Raw genomic sequence first — 19,896 nt, forward strand, 5'->3', positions numbered from 1 at the left:
ATTTTTAGTCCCTGATTAAACTATGTGTTTGTTATGCTGCAGCCATGACTGTATCGGTTTTAACTGGCAAGGAGCACATCTATTCATATGGGGTCTTCTACAGATTGAGGGTGAGATGCTTGCAATTAACTTCCATTTCATAGTCCCCTATAGCCAGGTCTGGATATTAGGTATGCATGGTGCAACATCTTGGACTCTCTCCTGTCCACATGGCACATATAACTTGTTTGCTTGAACTGTGATGTCTTCACTAGTTGAGCTAAAGACTAAAGAGCCTCTAGCAATGCTCTGTTCCTATTGAAAGCACATGAAGTCATGAAAGCTATAAAAATGCAAGGTATCATTATATGTATTAGAGATATACGTGGAGGCCTACCAAAAACAGAAGTCTCCTACCAACCAATATCATGTATTTATGTGTGTATATATATATAAGAATATATATATTGGAGGTGCTGCATATGAATCTCTATATATATACATGCAGAAGCTTACAGTCTGAATAGCTGAAGGTAGGAGAAAAAGCGAGAGGAGCTTGAACAGGAAACAACTCTAGGAATGGGAGTTCTGTCATCCAAGTTTAGGTGCTGAATTTAGCTGATGCCTTTCAAAAGTACTTAGGCAGTACCATGAGATGGGAGAAAAAGTCCTTCAGAGATGATTTTCTCTCTCTGTAGTTCAATGAGGAAATGTAGATGACTAATTTTACATTAGGTTGTTAACTTTTCAAGAAATATCATCCTCTTCTTTATGAGTTCTTGAACTATTATTGTCTGTTACTCTCCATGTAGGCAGAAGGGAGAGAAACCAATGGTCTTCTGGCTAGATACAGTTGTTCAAGTATCTCTGAACTGTCAGCCCAACAGGTGTTGGCTTTATGTCCCCTCACTACCAGCAGACCTAAACTGGCATGGGGCCTACTGAATAATTTAAATATCCAACCCTGAAAGGAAACAAACCACCAGGAGCTTCTGAGTGTAGCTTTGTGGAGCCACCCAATACCCGTTAGCCTACTCACCTTATGACTTTGCTACAGCTGAGACTGTTGCAACCTCTATCTAAAACCTATATGCAGATCTCCCTTTCACCAGGTGCTTGTGGCCAACATATTAAAGATCTCAGCTGCAGGGAGGTGTTGTCTGGTACCCTCTCCCCACCTATGCTGATTAATGCATCGGTGGAGATAAACACATCCTAGTGTCCTGCATAGGACGAAGGTGCACTGCTGTGAAATTGCATTCAGGAGGGGTTGACCTAATTACCCATGGGCAATCAAAACAAATTCAGTCAAGACAAATTCTCAGGAAAACCAGCATATGGAAAGTCAGCTCAGGAATCATCCCAGTGGATCCGTGCCAGGAAAGGAGTGTGATTAGCAGGTCAACAAAGCAGAATCTCACATCAGGAGAAACAGGCAGCTCAGCAGTTCAGGGACAGGGGGTGGAACCTGGGGTTTTCAGAGAAAAATGCTTGTCCAGAACTGAGTTGTTATGACAGCATTAATGATAGGGGATAGAAACAGATGAATAATAGGAAAGTGCTTTTACTATGTCATTACAGAACAAGGGCAAAATCCAAATTAGGCCACTGTTGCTGAGAATCAGAGGTGAAAGAATAGATGTGTTTGATTAAAACTGGGAAAACAGGCAGGCTGAGGCTGTAGAACAATAAATTGTTTTCTCTTGAAAAAATCCAAAGCCAAAGAAATGAACATGCAGACATTAGAGGGTCCAAAACACCGTCTTCCAAGTGTGGTTTTGGACTCATTTGTGAGAGAAGTTTTAAAATGCTCAGCAAGTCACTGCAGGTAAGTGGGGAAAAAATCTGGGAAATAAAACAGTAACCAAGAGAGATGCTCTTGTAGGAGATTCTTGATTTAGCCTGGAGACTAGTAACAGCAGTAGAGCAGGTAACCCAGTGGACTCCAGGTCCAGGACCCTTACTACACATTGCATGCAGAAAGTGGAGAGGGAGGAGTGATCTGCAGGCTGGAGAGGATGATGGCTTACCTCTGTTCCCACCCTCTGTCCCAGATGGGGCCATTCCCCCAGTCCTGGTTTTAAGTTACCCAGAGGGTTTGCCTCACTCAGTCTTGGGGTGGGAGCTAAAAGTAGACTGTTCACAAGATGAATTCTGCTTAAAGGCCCTTGCAGAAACAGTCTCCAAATGACTGCAGTGACATTTTTTGAGATCACTGAGGACTGCTTCCTTCCTAGAACCTTACTGAGTCCCAGAATTGGTGTCTGTTCTAGGTCATAAAATCATAGATTCATAAAATGGTTTGCGTTGGAAGGGATCTTAAAGATCATCTAGGTCCACCCCCCCGACATAGGCAAAGACATGTTCCACTAGACCAGGTTGCTCAAAAAAGGTCCTCACATGCCATGTTCTCACATATTGCTGATACTATTAGTGTTTGCCATGACAAACCATTAAAAAAAAAAAAAAGATATACAAGTTTCCAAACTCATTTATTTCCATTAGACCTTTAAGTAAATTTTGGAAAAATGTCTTACAAAAATAGGTTCTTTAAGGTCTGAAAGCCCCTTGAGGTGCAATTCCAGGTCTGTACTGTTAGGTAATTTCTTTATAATAATGTTGATTCATCTCCTATAGTTGACACAGCCATACCTATACTAATCTCTACTGAGTCATGAGTGGGTGTAGTCCATCCAATACCTATAGCACGTGTGTAATCACCTCTTCTGTAGAGGTCTGAAGAAGCAGAGCCTTGGGCAAAGCTTGTTTCACACAGTGTGAATCCTTTTATTGATGTTTCTATGGCCCTGGAGTCCACTGGAGCAGAAGGTGAATGTGCAGCTACCTTTCATCTTCTTTAGCCCCAGTGTAGATCAGGGAACAGAAGAGCAGGGAAGAGTGAGAAAGGCACGGGCTCCACCAGGATGCAATTAGCTCAGCTACTGACCTATGTATTTATTGCACGAAGAAGAAAGGCAGAGGGTGGTTCAGTACCTCTCTTCATCATTTTCACTGTTTCTTGACTGAGGGACTCCATCACATGACAACAGCACCTGTGTGGAAAACACCACTTAATCACCAGCAAGTGAAAAGACCTTCAGGCTTGTTTGCTTGTTTGAGTCTATATGGGTATTTTCCTTCTTAAAATCTGGCTCTGTCTTCCTTTCTCATCACTTAGTACCTGAGAGCCTAATTTCTAAAGAAGTTGATGGTAGGGGAGTACTCATCCTGCAGATGCCAAGGAAGCAGTCTCATAGCAACAGCAACCATGGAAGCACTCAGATCTGATTAGCTCTTCAACCCATTCATGTCCCTTGCACTCCCAGCAGCATCCTGCCTGAGGGATGAGTTGTCCTCTATCTTATTTTGCGTGTCCTGGGGTATGGATAATTCCCTCGTGAACATTTGAGCTCATCCCGAACAGATGTCTTCCAGCTGCATTGTTCAGTGAAAACCCAGCTTCGGTGTTTGGAAAAAAACTCCCAAAAAAGTACGGAAAGAAAAATATTCTTGAATTATGCAGAGAGCAGATGCAGCTGGAAGCTGGGGAAGTTTCATCAGTGGAGTTCCTCTGCAATGTTATAATACTCTCAGTGAAATTTAGCTGTAGAAAGGTAAAAGCATCCTCTCTGAGGTCCATTTTTATCTCTAGAGGGACATTAGCCATTGCAACAGAGGGATATACTTGCAGGGTATGGTCAAGTACTGTCCAAAGTCAGAACTGATGCTGCCAGATATTCTGGCAGCAAGCTACAGCCCCGTGGTGACTGTTGCTTGGAGAAAGCGTGAGGTATCCGCTAGTAAAAGAGCTTTAAAAATGTAGAACATGATCTGCGAGTTTCAACATGGCAATCAATAATATTGTCCTGAAGCAGGTGGATGGTATGATCCTGCAGCTCTTTGTGGCTCTGTGATCCCTCAGGCAGGTCCCCAGACTCCCTCTGTAATGCCACTGAATGTTTTAGGGGAAAATATCAGGCACTAATTTCTCTTGCAAGAGATAACACAACAAATAAGTAGGCAGCTACTTCTCATAGCATGGGATGAGCTATGGAAAGCCTTTGCCAGGTTTTAGCAGGAGATGGGCCATGTGTGGTCCCAGTGTTTTTCAGGCAGTAGCAGGAGTCAGAACCAAAACCATTCTCGACACACTCATTAAACCACTACCCCACAACTTGGCAGCTCCTGCGTGACTTGCAAGCAGTTCAGGCAGGGACTTACTGAGTCTGTGGTGACCAGAGTTAAGGTTCCTAGGGGACAGTCCCCTCTACCTTCACTGAATGGTTGTCATAGCCATGTCACTCTGCTTTTTATATCTAGTAAGCTTGTGTCTGGTGCTTGGACCCTTACTGCCTCCACTTGGCATTCCATTGTCACCCCCCTCATATTTACTGCTGTACTGTATGGGAGCTGTATAATTTGAATATATATCTCCAATCTTTCAATCCTGTGCACAGCCTACCTTCATTGCAGATCCCAGACTCCACAATGGCAGGGACAGAGCAACTCCTGAACTACTTCCAGTAGTCCCTTCAGCTCCTCAGATCCAGTCAGGATGATGAATAACTCACCAGATTTTCACCTTCCTCAGCCCAAGAACAAGTAATTGAACAACAAAAAAAGAAAGGGAAACCACCCACCCATGGCCCAGCTCTGATCACTTTGTTTTCTGTCTGGTTGATGACAAGAAAAACAAAGCAGCAGTGAAGGAGCTGTGAGAGGGATGCTCTTCTGGGGGATGCACAAGATGAGGTGCTGAAGGGTCTTGAGATAACTTTCCTAACAGGCAAATATGGGGCTTAGTTTCAGAGGAGTCAGGGTTAGATGCAGTCATGGTATGATGCTCCTTGTAGTGGGTAGAAATCTTTATCATGTCCCCCACAAATATGTATGCTGTTGTGGGGGGCTCTACTCCCCCTGCTTGTACCTTCATTTGTAAATCCATCCTGGGAAGGTGCAAATCCCTATTATATCCTGACATCCTCTATGGAGGGAAACTCATTGAATTGATTTTCCACCTGAGTCACTTATTTAGTCCTTTATAACATTGTTATAAATAAATAGAACCCATCAAAGGGGATCCTTGAATGAGGTTAAAGGGGAGAGAAGAAGGGAGCCAGGACAACAGCAGCAAGTGGCTGCAGTCCAGGGAAGTTAAAACATTTTTTGTCTTTTCTAGAACTATGGTGGTATTAATATCTTGAGCAAATGTAAACTGTCAGGATGGGAATCTATGCAGAACGCCTCTCCATAGGCATCGGCACCTCCGTCTCGTTTCCATAGAGACTTGGGCCCCTGCTTCCAGTAGCAAAAATCCTGATTGACACCGTGTACCTTCTGAGAGGTAGAGCCTCAGCGTCATAGAAACAAGACCTGAATCTTTATGAGTCCCTTGTGGCAGGGGGTTGAGCTTTTCAGGGTTCCCTTATTTTATTATTGTTAAAAGTGTTGTTATTATTATTATTTTCAAGCTTCTTTTATGCAACGGAAAATGTTCTGGCTTAACAGATTTGGAGTCTGTGATTGAATCTTGATTTCAGCAGCCAGGTAAAACTACAGGCAAGAGGCTAGTTTGCACTCTGAATATTAGAGAAAAGGCTGAGTAGGAGGAAAAAAAAACAAAGGTGCTTGATTGATTCTGATGATCAGAATTGCAAGGAAATACAGACTTAGCAATGACTTCATGAGTTGTGGGTCATTTTGGAAGGCTCTTCCACAAAAGCAGTGAGCTCCCAAAGCCATGACAGTGTGCAAAGAGCCAGACAAGGTGATGTTTTTCTGTACCCTGAATACATTGCAGGGTCTGGGATTAACTGGGCCCTTTGGGTGAAACCGCTTTTTTCCTGGATGGTCAATGAGCCTGGCTTCTGGTCTCCTTACCCAAGTGTGATGCTGGTTTTGGACATTAAACACAAAGTAGGTCCAGTCTCTGAAGAGACATCTCTGGGTGAGGTGGGTAGGTAAGATGGGAGGAAAAAATTACCAGGCAGACTATTCCTGTTTGTTTTTGTTGCTTGCAGTCCCTGTTTCACACTGAATGTTTTCAGCAAGCACAGCTCTGCTCTCATGCTAGAAGGGCTGCCAGACAGTGATTTCTGCTGATACAGATGATAATTATCCACATCTTTTTGGGTGGTTCCAGGTAAAACTGTGATGCCAGTGTGCTCTTGCAGAGACCCTTGGTGGTGTCCTCTTAGGTAATCTAGGATGGCCAGGAGGGCACATGTATTAGGGTGTTGAAAGGGCACACTCTTTTTGTCTAGTTTGATATAACATAAAAACAACAAAAAGTAGTGAAAATTTCTCGGGAAAAAAAAAAAAAAAAAAAAAGTAGGCATTATCTTGATAGATTATATGTGACATATTCTACAAGATGACATTTACCAGCCGTTCAAATCTGTTGTTTTATATAAAAGGCCTACAGGAACCAAGTTTTGCTGGATTTTTATGACAGCTGTCTACTATTCCAGGTGCCTGGGTTGTACATACATCATATAAAATTGCATCAGTCTGTGTGAGCTTGCTGATCAAAGGTTGAGTCTGTACGGCATTTGTAATGACTGTGATGCTCTGGATGCTCTGTGCAAAGCAGAATTTGTGAAGATTTGGGTGTTCTTGTCATGGAAAGGTAACCATGGGTCTGTCTGTTGGTGGGAAAGATGAAGAGAACTCTTTTCAGTGGGGTTCCCAGGACAACATCCATCTTATCAGGAAGCAGAGTTTGGTAGGTTTTAGCTGAGTGTGGATGCCTGTTTCTCCATTTTTTCCATTGCACATTTCCAGCCCTCCAGTCCTTTCAGCACTGTCTTTGACAGAGAATCTGGCAGAAGCCATCTATGCAGGAAGGAGACTGTTATGGGGGCTCCCACAGATGGAGTTGAAGTGCTTCCATTTTGTATTTTTCCATTCCAGGACAGCCTAGGGATGTCTGCTCACAGTCTGCTGTGGCACCTCATCACTTCTGGATGGAGTGACATTGCTTTCTTCAGCAGTTTGAATGCCACTGCCAGAGACCGAGGCCCCCAACCCAGGGCACGAAGCTGGAGGCAGCTGCCTGTAGTGGCCATAGTGGCCACCACCCTGAACAAAACTATTGGATGTGACCAGCCTCAGAAACCATGCCCTCCTCATGGGTCTGAAAGGCAGAGAAGTACCATACCCACTGCAGCATTTGCCTGTACAGAGATGTGCAGAAAAGCTAATGGTTTTAACTTCTATGGCAGGTAGCATAAGCTGGCCTAAATGCTTGCTCTGGACAAACCTAACAGGGATCAAAAGAGATGTTAATTTAGCCAGGCTTAATTCACCTCTAGACCTGCCTGTCTGATCAAGCCAAAAGGAAGTGAGCCACACTGCATTAGTCACCTTAATTCTGAACAAGATTGAAGCTACAGGGCTTAAAGTCTTCCAAGCAATTTCATACACAATGCCTTGACTCAGTTTGGATTTGCTTTTCTGCAAGTCTCTGTGTAGAGGACACCTCAGAGGTGAAAGACTTTGGAACAGGGTAATTTAGGGCCCAGTTTTTACTTGATTCCAAGGAGATTTATGATCCTTGGCCATTAGAAACAAGTGAGAGTGATTGTGGAGGAAAATGACACCTGAGAAGCAAAAGCACAGAGTAGTAATGGAGATACTATCCTGGGAAACCCTACGCTGTTGTCTGCTTCTAACACTGACAAATATTCCTCTCCATAGCTCAGTTTCCCTACCTATAAAATGAGAAGGATTTACATGGTGGATGTGTGCAAAGCAAATGGTATCTCAATGGGGGGCATATGTGAATAAAAGGTGTCTGCAGCCAATTTTTTCTTTCTGCCTTTACCCTCCTTCACTCTTCATCATTTCATAAATCTCTCCCTCCACTGTATACATCTCCCTCCCCAGGGAAAACCAGAAAGAGACCATACCCCAGGTGTCCTCAGTGGCACTAGTACTAGTACTAGTACTGACAGGCGAGTAGATTGTGAAAACACAGCTATTGGTCTTTCACTGTCTGGAGAAGTCATTCAGTGCCTAAATGGCTTGGATATGGATCTGTTCTTGGAGAAGAACCACGTTGTAGAGCACATAAACAAACTGGATGTACATGAGGCCTTGAGGCCTGCCAAGTTCTACCCACCATGATGATGTCTACATGGGTAGTCACAGGTCATCCTGTGACATTACACAGGGGTCAGATCTTCCTTCATGTTTGTGTTAAAGTTACCCCTTGTCTCTATGTTTGGGAAGAAGCTTATTATGTAGGTAATGCTTGCCAGCTACCATATCAAATGAATTGTGCTAATGGTCTTCAAGCTCTTTGGGTGTTGCTGGCCAACGTTATACTGGTGGTCTAACCATGCTAGCCCCCAAAACTGCCTAGACACAGGGTGGTCCTTGGGGTGAACTCAGATCTTAGCATATTTCCAGGCAAGAAATGGGTACCTGAATAACAAAGGTGAAAAAGAAGGCTTTTTTGGTATTTATTGTGCCTGACTCCATTGAGGTCTCTTTTATGCAATAATTGTCATATTCTCTTTAGCCACAATATGGGTAGTGGGAATACCTGGAGGGAGTTGAGTACATGAGGTGTGTAGGGCATAGATGCGATCCTAAGAAGGTGGGATATGAAAATCCCAACCACAAACTTTCTTAGCAATGTTAGTCTACATCTCTCTCCACAGCACAATGTGTGCAGTCTCACCACCCAGAGCCTGTCAGCAGTTCCCATTGTTCTTTTTCCCTCTGTTTCTGGTTTGAGATGATCTCAAATGGACCCTGAACTCCTCGGCAGGGTATAAGTGAACATCAACACAGACCACTTGAAGGATTGCACTGATATCACTGCCCAAGATGAGCTCAGACATAAGGTAACAATCTTAAGTTTGGCTTGTGCTGGTGTCAAAGCTGAAAGTAGTTTGAACCCTCCATTGAATGTTTTTCTAAGCCTTCGTGTGTGTGTGTCCTGGGCTCTGTAATTCTGGTTGCAAAGAGGAATTGTTCCTCATTTTGGTTAAGGAAGGGATTCCCACTCTTCCTATGATGTTCAGAAAATCCTGCCTCACTGAAGAGTGAAACATAGAAGCACACGGAGTGTATTATTTGCAGTGAGTGAAATAGTGGATGCCGTGTAAATTCAGTAGTCAGATCAGGACTGCACAAAATGGGGTGAGCTGAAGTCAGAAGAGAAATCCTCCTAATGACTTAATGGATCAAACTGGAGCTGAAAAAAGCAAACACGACATGCCTCTGAGTCCTGAAAAAATGAATTCCATTGTCTTTGAGTTTTCTTACCTTTCTGTCTTTTTTTGTTTGTTTGTTTGTTTTTGTTTTTCAATTAAAAGTCAGTTTATAAGAAGAGCTGTTTAGAAACAAAAAGTCAAACAGGTTATTTTTTAAAATGTCATGATATTATTCCTTTAGGAAAAACAAAACAAAACAAAACAAAACAAAAAAAAGGAAACAAATCCCACACACTAAATACCAGCAAGTGGTTCTGTAAGCTTCAGGACTAAATGAAGTCCGATTTTCTGTGGACTTACGGCTTTTGTTTGAATACTTTTACATGTAGTGTTAGATGATCACATTCTGTCTGTGGCTATGTGGGAACAATGGAACAACTGTCCTCTGTTCAACAACTCCCTATCAAAAGCATACAGGCTTTTAGTGATTTTGGAAGCCTCTGTTTGTGAGTGATGCAGCTAGCTGGTTAAAAGTTATTAAGTTTGCAAGGGGAAAGGTGGAAACACACACTGACACCACATGATCACTTTCAGAAATGTAGCCTAAAAAGTAACGAAAATGGTTGTCCCTTAGAAAATTATCACTTGCACTTTTTCAGCTAAAACAGTTTGCTGAAATGAGCACCATTTTGCACCTAGCAATCCTCCTTTCTATTTTTAGTGATTAGGTATCGGCTGTAAAAAGCATGTCACCTGCCTGCAATGCCTACTTGTAGTATCTGTGGGAATAGGGCTAAAATAATGTCCAGCTACTTTATCAGAGTGAGCGCCCAGAGCTCACCAGAGCATCGTATTGACACGGTAAGTGGAGCCATTAGAGCTGATTGTGCCAATAAGGAAAGTTTCACAGCTTCCCTAATTACACATTGCTTTGCTGGAAAGAGTGGCTCCAGGGGAGCAGTTAGGCTGTGCATAAACACACGCCTGCCTGAGGAGTCAATAAATATGATTTACATGACTGACCGGTGCAATCACTTTGATTAAAAAAAAAAAAAAAAAAAAAAAAAAAAAAAAAAAAAAAAGTGAAAGGGGAAAGAAAGGGAGAACACTTATTACATATGTGAATGCCATGCTCTGAGAAAGTAAATTTCACCACTTTTTTAATTGCCCTGAATAAGCAAATTAAGGGACTCATAGCTATGATAAAGAGAGAGGAAAGGAAAGGAAAGGAAAGGAAAGGAAAGGAAAGGAAAGGAAAGGAAAGGAAAGGAAAGGAAAGGAAAGGAAAGGAAAGGAAAGGAAAGGAAAGGAAAGGAAAGGAAAGGAAAGGAAAGGAAAGGAAAGGAAAAGGAAAGGAAAGGAAAGGAAAGGAAAGGAAGGGAAGGGAAGGGAAGGGAAGGGAAGGGAAGGGAAGGGAAGGGAAGGGAAGGGAAGGGAAGGGAAGGGAAGGGAAGGGAAGGGAAGGGAAGGGAAGGGAAGGGAAGGGAAGGGAAGGGAAGGGAAGGGAAGGGAAGGGAAGGGAAGGGAAGGGAAGGGAAGGGAAGGGAAGGGAAGGAGAGGGAAAAGGATTATCAAGAATGAATTAGTGACTTTTTTTCAATTCTTTATGTGTCCGATCCCACATTCCTTCTCCACCAGTGGAAGAACATTTCTGAATAGCTCTGCATTTTGGTTCATGCCCCAGCAAACACAGGGATTGTTCCCACTTGGATTTTGGAGAGGGTTTCCATTAGTTTGAGGCAGTTCATCCATTGCTGGACTATATGTGTCCCAGGTGACTCCCTATTGATGGAGTTAGGAGTAGTAATAAGTCATTTCTTCATTAAAAGGAGGTGTAGATCCAGTGAATCTCTTGGATTTTAAGCTGGAGCTGTCAGGGAAAAAAATAAAATAAAATAAAATAAAATAAAATAAAATAAAATAAAATAAAATCCAGAAGGATCTGCAACAAAAATGGAAAGCTTCTGAGTTCATCTGACGCTGTCAGGTGTTCCCCAGGGTCATCCACCTTTCCCACCTCCCTTGGCATGGTATGCTCATCCCACCCATCTTCCTCCACTGCAACTTGGCCATCAGTCCTCCACGCCTCCTCCTGTTGTCCCTCATTGCTCTATTTCTCCTTGCCCTTAAACCTTCTCCAGCAAAGCAACCATGTATCTTGCATTGCTGAAGCTGTGGGAGTGTGCAGTGCGGGGATGAACAATGATGAGGATGATTATTCTCTTCTATAGTGGTTTTTAATTTTAATTCCCACAGTGTAGAGTGGAGTTCTGCCCCCCTCTGCTGGAAGAGCTCAGCACCTCCAGCTGAGTTGCTCCTGCTTTTCACTCTGCAAGACAGGGGGTTGGTCCTTGCAGGAGACTCAGCCTTTTGGCCATGTCCATAGACCTTGCAAAGTCTAACCTTGTTCTCCTGTCCAGTTTTCTCCTATCCTCTCCCAGCATGGGATGACTCTGTCTGCTCTCATGTTGCTAGTTTGACTCCTCAATGGTTTTTCACCTCTTTACCATTGACAGAAGCTGAGGGCACAAGGGTGGAGATTCAGCTGTGTACTCAGATTATATCTTTAAACTTTCTCACACTTGAGTTTGTGGTTGAATGACCTGAAGACACAAGGGTTAGCAGCTGGCTTATAGTCATCTTTCGCCACTGGACCATGTCCTGCCTTTCCAACCTGAGAGCAAAATGAATGCCTGGGAGGTGCATTTGGCAATACACATTTTAGTGCCTGTTGTGAAATAAATGAATCTGTTTCTCCTATTGACCAATCCAAGTGCATGCTATCTGCTGCAACACTGCACCCCACATTGTTTGTCCTAGAGTCCTTCTTGCTGGGGGGAGACCAGGGACAGAGCAGGGAGTGGGGACTAAATCCACATGATTTAGCAAAACCTTTTCAGAAGAAAAGGGAGATGCAGAGGTAGAGCAGAGTCATGTACCCCATGGGATGAAGGTCTTTGGGGTCAGATCTTTGAGCCCAGACCATTGCAGAAATACTCAGTTCAGTTCAAAACTCTCTGAGGTATCTCCCCTGCCATGTTCCCTTCCCCTGGTCCTGATGACCTGGAGGTATTTTATAGGTAAAGAACCCAAGGAAGTGAAAATATCCCTTATCCCTGCTGTAGGGGAATACAACATGTAGCAAAGCACTAACCTGATAACAGCTCCAGGATATCTGTGCTGCTGAGTGTTGGCTCTTCTGAGTGCTAAGGTCCCTTTGGATATCAGGTAGAGCTGATTCAGGCCTAGCAATTTCTTTACCTTGCCCCAACTTGCTCATCCATGCAAATTACCTCTCAGGCATGGGTATGAATGTGATTGCTCTATGTTTTATTTGACTTTCTCTTAGCTGTACCCAAGGACTGAACAATCCAGTCCTGTGTCTCCCAGCCTCCTGGGCCACCACCTGGCTCAATCTGAAAGGCTAAACAACCCCTCTTAAAACACCTCCATATCCACATCCAAACCCTCCTCTCCAAAGGCCCAGTACTTTTCATTTTGATGTTAGTCATCTGCTTTTGCTGAGAAGTGAGATTTAATGACTCAAATAAACCCAAACAACTGACAAGAATACATCTTCAGAGTGCTATAGATACTTGAGTCCCCCATGAACCAAGACAGAAAGACCAAAAAGCAAGGCACAAAGCAATTGAAGCAGATATTTCAAAGTTTTATTGTATAAATCTACAAAAGGCTTTGCTACAATAGCAAATAAAGTGTAGCACTATTCTATTGACAGGTTCTAGTGGCTTGGTGTGATCTTGTAACTCCAACATGACACATGAGGAATAACTGCCTGATACAGTCAGATCTAGAGCAAGTGATGTCGGCTTACAAAGACCTTTTGGCTTCAACCCCTATAACCTGTAGTGATTCAATGAGTTTGCCTTTTGTACAAGGTTGTTTGAATTACTAATATTTCTAGTAAAAATAAAAACTCTAAAGTAGTTTTGTCAGAGTCAAATGTAAAATTACCTAAGGAAAAAAAAAATCTCCAGTGGTTGAAATCTGCTAAAGTTTCACAGACACAGCACATACACACTTCATTCACGTGACTCTACCCCAGGAAAACAAACTACCAGTCCTTCCTGGAGAAGCTGGTAATATAAACCAGGGTGCTACAAGTAAAGCTCCAATCAGCTAGGAGCAATAACTGAAATAAAACCAGCCAAGGGCGTTCAGTTGTGCACACTCCACAAAGTCAGTGGAAAATGTACAAAGCTCAGGGCCATATAATCAAGTAGTTCAGGCAGGATAACTCATAGAAAAGGCAGGAAAGTCTATGGACATTGAAAATACCCATTGAGGCAGTCAGGTCCCTTGAGAGGGACTGTGGAAATTAAGCACCTCAAAATCAAACTTCATTTTGACCTTGGGATGATACCTATGAAGTCTGCTTTAACATAGTTTCACATAATTTTCTGGTCCTGGACATTTTTGGCTGAGCAATGTTGGAATGTGCATGACGTCCCGTTGGCTTGGTTCAAATTCAACAAAACTCCACAGAATTTGGTTAGGTGGATCTGATCACTCGACACATGCACACCCGCACTGACGCGCACACGCATACCCGGGACCCTTGGCTCTGGAAGAGAGAGGAACCAACGGGATCCCTTCAAATGAGATGTGAACCAAAGCTGTCTTGCAAAAAGGCTTGGTTCAACTCACTCAAGCTGTTGTCTCTCATGCACCTTTTGTGCTCCCTGGGTCTGTATGGAAGCAGTCACGCTAAAGCCACCACAAGAGCACCGCTTCTTGCAGTAACTGTAGCCCATGCAGATCCAGGAAGCTCCTGCTGTCTCACAAGTGTCCCTTTTGGCAAGACAGCTGGCCCAGTTGTGCAGGCTCAGGTAGTTCAGACAAGCATCTGGACCCCAGGATGCTTCTCCGAACCTCCAGAGCTGTTTGAGGTTTGAAAACTGATACCCGCATGAAATGAAGCGACCCTCGACTCAGGAAAAATGAGTTACAGCCTTAACAGCGTGGAGGGTTTGTAGCCTAGGGAGGGTCAGTCACTTTGCAAAGTTAATCAGGAAAGTGTTTTTGTTTTAATCTGATAATCTAGTGAAGATTTCTTTAGGTGAGTCCCAGTGGCCCCAAACTGCAGAGGTATGGCATCATCTCAACAGACAGTCGGTACAAGTCCAGCATCCTTGCTGTCCCCAAAGCCCAGACCCGGTTCTCTTGGTTTATCTTTTCTCTTGGTTTCTCTCTTCATTCTCATCACTTTCTTCTGTTGTTGGACTAGTTGGACCAGCTCAGCCTTTTCCTCACCCTGTTGGAAATGGCTCCCACTTTCATTCCGGCTCTCAGCATCTTGAATACAACATTGCACGGCATGGTTGGCTCTTTGGTGCATATTTTGCCCTCTTGTCTTTCAGCAGCACTTGCTTCTCACTTGGGAAAGCAGGTGTCTTGGGCACAGAGGAGGAAACTCAGCAACAGCAGCAGGAGTCTCTGTTAGAAAAAAAAAAAAAAAATGGAGCAACTCAAGTTAGATTTCCAAGGTCTCCAAAGAAGTTCTACAGAGAATACTGGGGATTTTTCTGGATATAGGTTAATATTCAGCTGGTGTGCCCACCATGTGCCTGGGCCTGGAGGTCCCGCTAGGCAGTGGTGTCTAAGGATTGCCAGAGGTCCAGCAGAAAGGAAGGCAGGACAGTCTCTGTCCCCAGAACACTAATCACTGGGGCTGGTGCTTGTGTTCCCACATTAAGCTGAAATCCCACCTATCTGATTGTGCCAGCCCCTTGTAGCCATCGGGTCTGAGGTCCCAAGACCAGCCCAGATATTTGCACCTGGGCTATCCCATATCTTGCCTGAGGACACTGGGGAGGCTAAGAAAGGCTCTCAGGGGTAAGATGGGAGGTAATTACCTGTGCCAGGCCTTCATTCAGGCAGGGGATCTGGCACTTGGCAGCTGGGGATCCTGGCAGCAGGTCCCATGTTGAATCCTTGGTTTTGAAATCTTTTCTCTTTGGCTTTCCTTCCGAGTCCTGAGCACCATGAAGTGATTTCTTCTCAGAGGAGGCTCTGAGTGAGTCACTGTAATCAAGAGAAGATAATGTTTGTAATGCAGGGCCAGCTCATCCTCAGCACTGACACCCACTCCTCCACCACTCATTCCCAGGTCATTCGTGAGAACTGCTCCCTTCTTTCTGCAGACACAGCCACTGCAAGCTAACTCACTCTGAAAAAGTGAGGGGAGAGCCCTCACTCCTCCTGACACTGACTCACTTCTAGGCAAGGATGCGGAACAGAGGTTCATCTCCTCTGGGCTGTGAATAGCCCCGTGATGTGTTGTCACTGCTGGGCACTCAAGCCCATGGCTTCATGGGCCAGTTCCTTCCCATTCCTTCCCTATAGTAATTAGAAAGTGTAAGATACTGTCCTGTTTGGAAAATTTTCCTATTCACTGTATTTTATTTCCCTTTGGTTGTCCCTCCCTTTTTTCCTCCATGCCCTAGTCTGCCACTTACAATGCTCCTGTCCCAAGTATCCCACTGCAAGGATCCCGCTGGACAGGCTAAGACTAATTTAGGCCTGAGGAGTGCAGAGAGGACAACGTCAGAAAGTTGTCTTACCTTCAGCCTCTTGGAAGGAGGTATGCCAAAGGCCTTCTAAGCCGCCGGGGTCACACATCGCTGCTGTTGTGGTGCCGGGGACATCCCAGGGACACTCCTGTCTCTGCATCCCTGCTGTACATCTTGCAGAGGTGTTGCTTATTTGGTCTGGTGGTGAATGCAGATGATGCTCAAGATGTGTCCAGCCTCAAGAGGTTTTGAAGAGCCAAACTTCCTGCATCTTACAGCAATTTCTTCTCAATGTCCTACCATCAGGCCTTGGTCAAAGCAAGGTGAATGCTGAGCATTGCTGTCTCACCATGGAAAATGTCACCGAGTCCAAGTCCATCTCCATCCATGGCAAAGGGGCTGTTGTAGAAAGTTCTATGTGAACAGGCAACTCTTTGTCCTCAGATGACAGAGGTGCCAGGCTTTCCAAGAGCATTTGAGTCTGTCTGTGAAAGCAGAAATTCTTCTTCCTGATACACAGGCTGAGGCTGTGCTGGGACACACAGCTCTTCTCTTCACTTTGATTTGCTTTTATATGGCAAAAGTTCCTGTTGTCTCCACACATCAGCATGGACACGATTTGCTGCTCTGGGGATATTTTGCTCTGAATTTTGGCTGTGTTTGTTTGTTTCATTCAATGTATAAGGATTTGTTTCCTCTAACTCCCCCCCCCCACCACCCTCTCAAAATAGCTCTGTTGTTTGCTTTCTCCACCTTGACACCCTCCCTTCTCTGAAAGGAGACAGGTTCTCCCTTCAATAAAATAACCCAGAATTTAATTTGAAACTCTGTTTACTGCTGAATGCACAGTGTAATGCACAGAGAAAGGGTGAAATTTGCTACTGCACTGCAGTAGCTTTGATTGGAGTGAGCAGAAACTAAGATAAGGAGTAAACCAGCCTCTTGGGAGGAAAAACATTAAAGCAGGTATTGGGTGCACTGAAATTAAAAGCACTAAACATTGCCCAGATTCTTAAGGTTTTCATTTCCTGAAGTCATAGGATTTCCTCTTAATTAAACAAAATAAATAAATAAATAAAATCTTTTATCCTTTAAAGCAAGACAGAACAGGAGATTGCCAAGTAAACAGAAGCCCAGCGGTAAATTAGAAATGGGTGAGGGTCAAAAGAAAGATGTCCTCTCAGAACCTCTTCACGAGAGGGAGGGGGGAAGGAGGAGAGATCCAGATGGGTAGGAACCCTCAGCCAATAGCTGCACTCGTCAGAAGTCCTTGAAAGCCGCCAGTGCCAAGCGGCTGCTTCTGAAGTTGGGAATTGTCTCTGGTTTCTTGTCATGGGTCTTATAAAATTGTCCGTCCCCCACAGTGGTGCAAGCAGCATCCCCGGCACCACCGTATGGCGTGGCTCGGGTGAGGTGTGCAACCACATCCTAAGGTTGCCTCTCCCCCTTCGCCTCCCTCCCCCCACAAGCAAAGTTAATTCCTTTGCTATGGGCTGTTGGACTGAGCACACCTCGTGTCGCGGCTCAGCCGGAACCTCTCTCCAAGGAGAAGTTTCCTAAATACGCCCCCTTCTCCCATTCACGTAACCCAGATTGCCATCTCTGTTGGACTAGCTCATATGACAGTAGCTGGAGGGCTAGGGGGCTCGGGTTGTGTCCCATTGCTGGGCACGGGGCTGGCGGTGGTTGAGGGAGGCATGCTCTCAACAGAGTCCCCTGACTGAATTTCGGGGGTCCTCTGTGGGCTAGGCTCGTCGGAGTGGTCCATGTTGCCTTGGACTTCCTTCCCTCTTTGGATCAGCTGCTCTAAGGTCTTGGGCAAGGGGTAACTCAAGAAGCGCTTCAGTTTGGGCTGGAGGGTGCCTACCACGTACTGGATAATCTCCTCCTCATCAGCATCAACATACAGGGTCTGGTACAAGTCTCTCTTGCGCCAGAGGAACTGGTCCAGGGGCTCGCCCTCTTTCTGGGGTAGATCCAGCTCCCTTTTGATAGCATCCCTAGTCAGAGTCCCCTCGCTGTACTGCAGGAACTCCTTCTTGAACTCAACCCAGTTCTTGACAGAGTCCTGTTTGTATTCCCACCACTTTTTAGCTGGGCCGTTCATGTGGTTCTGGATCTGAGAGAGCCAGTACTCCTCTGTCCCACCCACCTGCTTTAAGTATTCCTCCAAGTGGCTCAAAAACTCCCGGGGATCCTCAAAGACCTGGGTCTCCACTGGGGAGGCTGGAGCATCCTCCGACACGGAGACCCACTGGTAGGAATCATGGGCCTGGGGGATGCTGGGCACCTCCCCAGGAGGAGGGGTCAGAGCATACATTTGGCTCATATCAAGGGCATAGTCATAAATCTCCCCCTCGCTTGGCCTTATCTCTGGGCCTCCCACCCCAACGGACACAGTCTGCTTGCCGTGTTCCCCAGGGCAATATTTGCCCCCCATGGACTCCAGGCGGTCTGCCCACTTCTCCAGACGGAAAAAGACCTCCTTCCAAACATTCATCTCTCTCTTGACCCATCTCTCCAGATGGGCGATGGTCTCCTGGCACCTGGCCAGGCAGGCCTTGATGGACTTCTTCCATCTCTGATTATCGGTCGGGACGTGGTCCTCTAAGTTGTTCTCTAACTTCCCCACCGATTTCTGCAAGCCCTTCAGCTCGCGCTCCACCTGCTTGGAGACCTCAGACAGGAGGTGCCGGTGGGTCCTCCTGACATGCTCCAACATTTCCGCCCTGCATTTCCCTATCTGTAGGATCACATTGGGCTTGTTGGCCACTCCACGGTGCCCCTGGAAGGAGTGGATGCCCGCGTTGGTGACATTATCCAGCTGCATGGCTCCTACCGTACAAGTGTCAAACACAGAAGAAACTGGGTTGTAAGCCCCGGCACTAAAGCCTGCTCTCAAAACCCCCACTGCAACACTTCCCAAAAGACACACAGACACTTCTAAACCCCCGTCAAAGGACTTTTCGACACAAACACAACCAAATCAGATATCACCGCAGAGTGAGCTGCTCGGTCCCCGTGGATCTCAGAGAGAGTTGTAGGCAAATTTCTCCCAGTGCCCTGCTGGAAACGCCTGTCTCACGTGCTCAGGGTGTCCCAGAGAGAGCCAGGATCCTCCAGGAATGAGGAAAGGAGTTGGCTAAGATGTCCAGCCCCAAACGCGTGCCTGCTACCTGCTCGTCCGGAGCTGAGAATCTCGAACGATGAAGAGTCCCCGCTCGGTTGAAACACACAGCGATGCACACAGAGGCTGGAAGCTGCCGCAGAAGAAAGAAAGAAAAAAAAAAAAAGAAATCCTGATGATTTCTTCTCCGGTAAACTTGGCGAGTCAAAAGCGCTTTCACTAGAGATGCAAGGAGCTGCTTCTCTTCCCTGCCTGAACTGCCACTAGTCCAGGCACTTCCATCTACTTATACCCCGCACAGCTCAACATGTGGGTGGTGCCCTGCCTCCTCCTGCACTCTCGGCACAGCGTTCATTGGAGGAGAAGCGAGGCCGGTGTCTGTGGCAACCCAGATCTTGGCAGCCTCCCCTCGCTTCCCACCCCCTCCCGTACGCCCCCAGACTCGACGCGAGATGCACTTGAAAGGTGCTGGAGACAGTTGGAGAGATGGATGAGTAATCGCACCTTCCGCCTTTCGGATTGCAGGAAAAACACTTATTCATTCCACAACTATTTACTCAGCAAGGTCATCATTAGCATGCTTCCCCTGGCAGGGCTCGCAGGGGGGGGAGATGAGGAGGAATTTGGTGTGTCACCCCAAGCCAGACGCCCACGGGCCCCCCGCACGCCCTCATATGCATACACACACACACTAAGCTGCTCACTCCTATTGCACACGCTTGGAAATGGTGGAAATTCAGCAGGGAAAAAAAAAAAAAAAAGAGAGAGAGAGAGAGGGAAAAAAAAGAGGAGGGGGGAAGGAGAGGGGGAAGCATTCAAAGAAGACACCTCAGGGCAAATTGGGGCACTCTGGACTTTCTAAACCACTGGTGGGTGGGAGTCATCCCCAGTGCTTAATTGCAGCAGACCGACCTCTATCTTGAGAATATTCGGTCAGGGAGGGGGATGGCATCCTGGTTTTTACACCGAATTAAATCCGCCCATCAAAAGCCTGTTCCGTACTTAGCTTGAATCAGATGCTTAATCAGTTAGCCAACCCACAAGCGCAGATGAAGCCACATTTGTTCTCCGCTCTTGACAAAGCAGGAAAAGC

At 45.5% G+C, this 19,896-nt stretch overlaps 1 protein-coding gene across 1 annotated transcript; it reads right to left on the reverse strand.

Annotated features, from left to right (window-relative positions):
* Positions 1–12,794: 12,794 nt before the first annotated feature.
* Positions 12,795–19,064, reverse strand: ARC (activity regulated cytoskeleton associated protein). The gene is made up of 3 exons (XM_040547427.1): positions 15,728–19,064; positions 15,020–15,188; positions 12,795–14,600 (listed from the first exon to the last, which is right to left on the reverse strand). Exon 1 carries the CDS (start codon positions 18,504–18,506, stop codon positions 17,292–17,294), a length of 1,215 nt encoding a protein of 404 aa, XP_040403361.1. The 5' UTR covers positions 18,507–19,064; the 3' UTR covers positions 12,795–14,600; positions 15,020–15,188; positions 15,728–17,291.
* Between the last annotated feature and the right edge of the window lie 832 nt (positions 19,065–19,896).

The sequence above is a fragment of the Cygnus olor genome, chromosome 2 (genome assembly GCF_009769625.2).
Source record: "Cygnus olor isolate bCygOlo1 chromosome 2, bCygOlo1.pri.v2, whole genome shotgun sequence".
NCBI classification, from domain to species: domain Eukaryota; kingdom Metazoa; phylum Chordata; class Aves; order Anseriformes; family Anatidae; genus Cygnus; species Cygnus olor.

Coding starts and splice junctions, on each gene's coding strand:
- ARC (XM_040547427.1), bottom strand. CDS start 18,506: ATGCAGCTGGATAATGTCACCAACGCGGGCATCCACTCCTTCCAGGGG.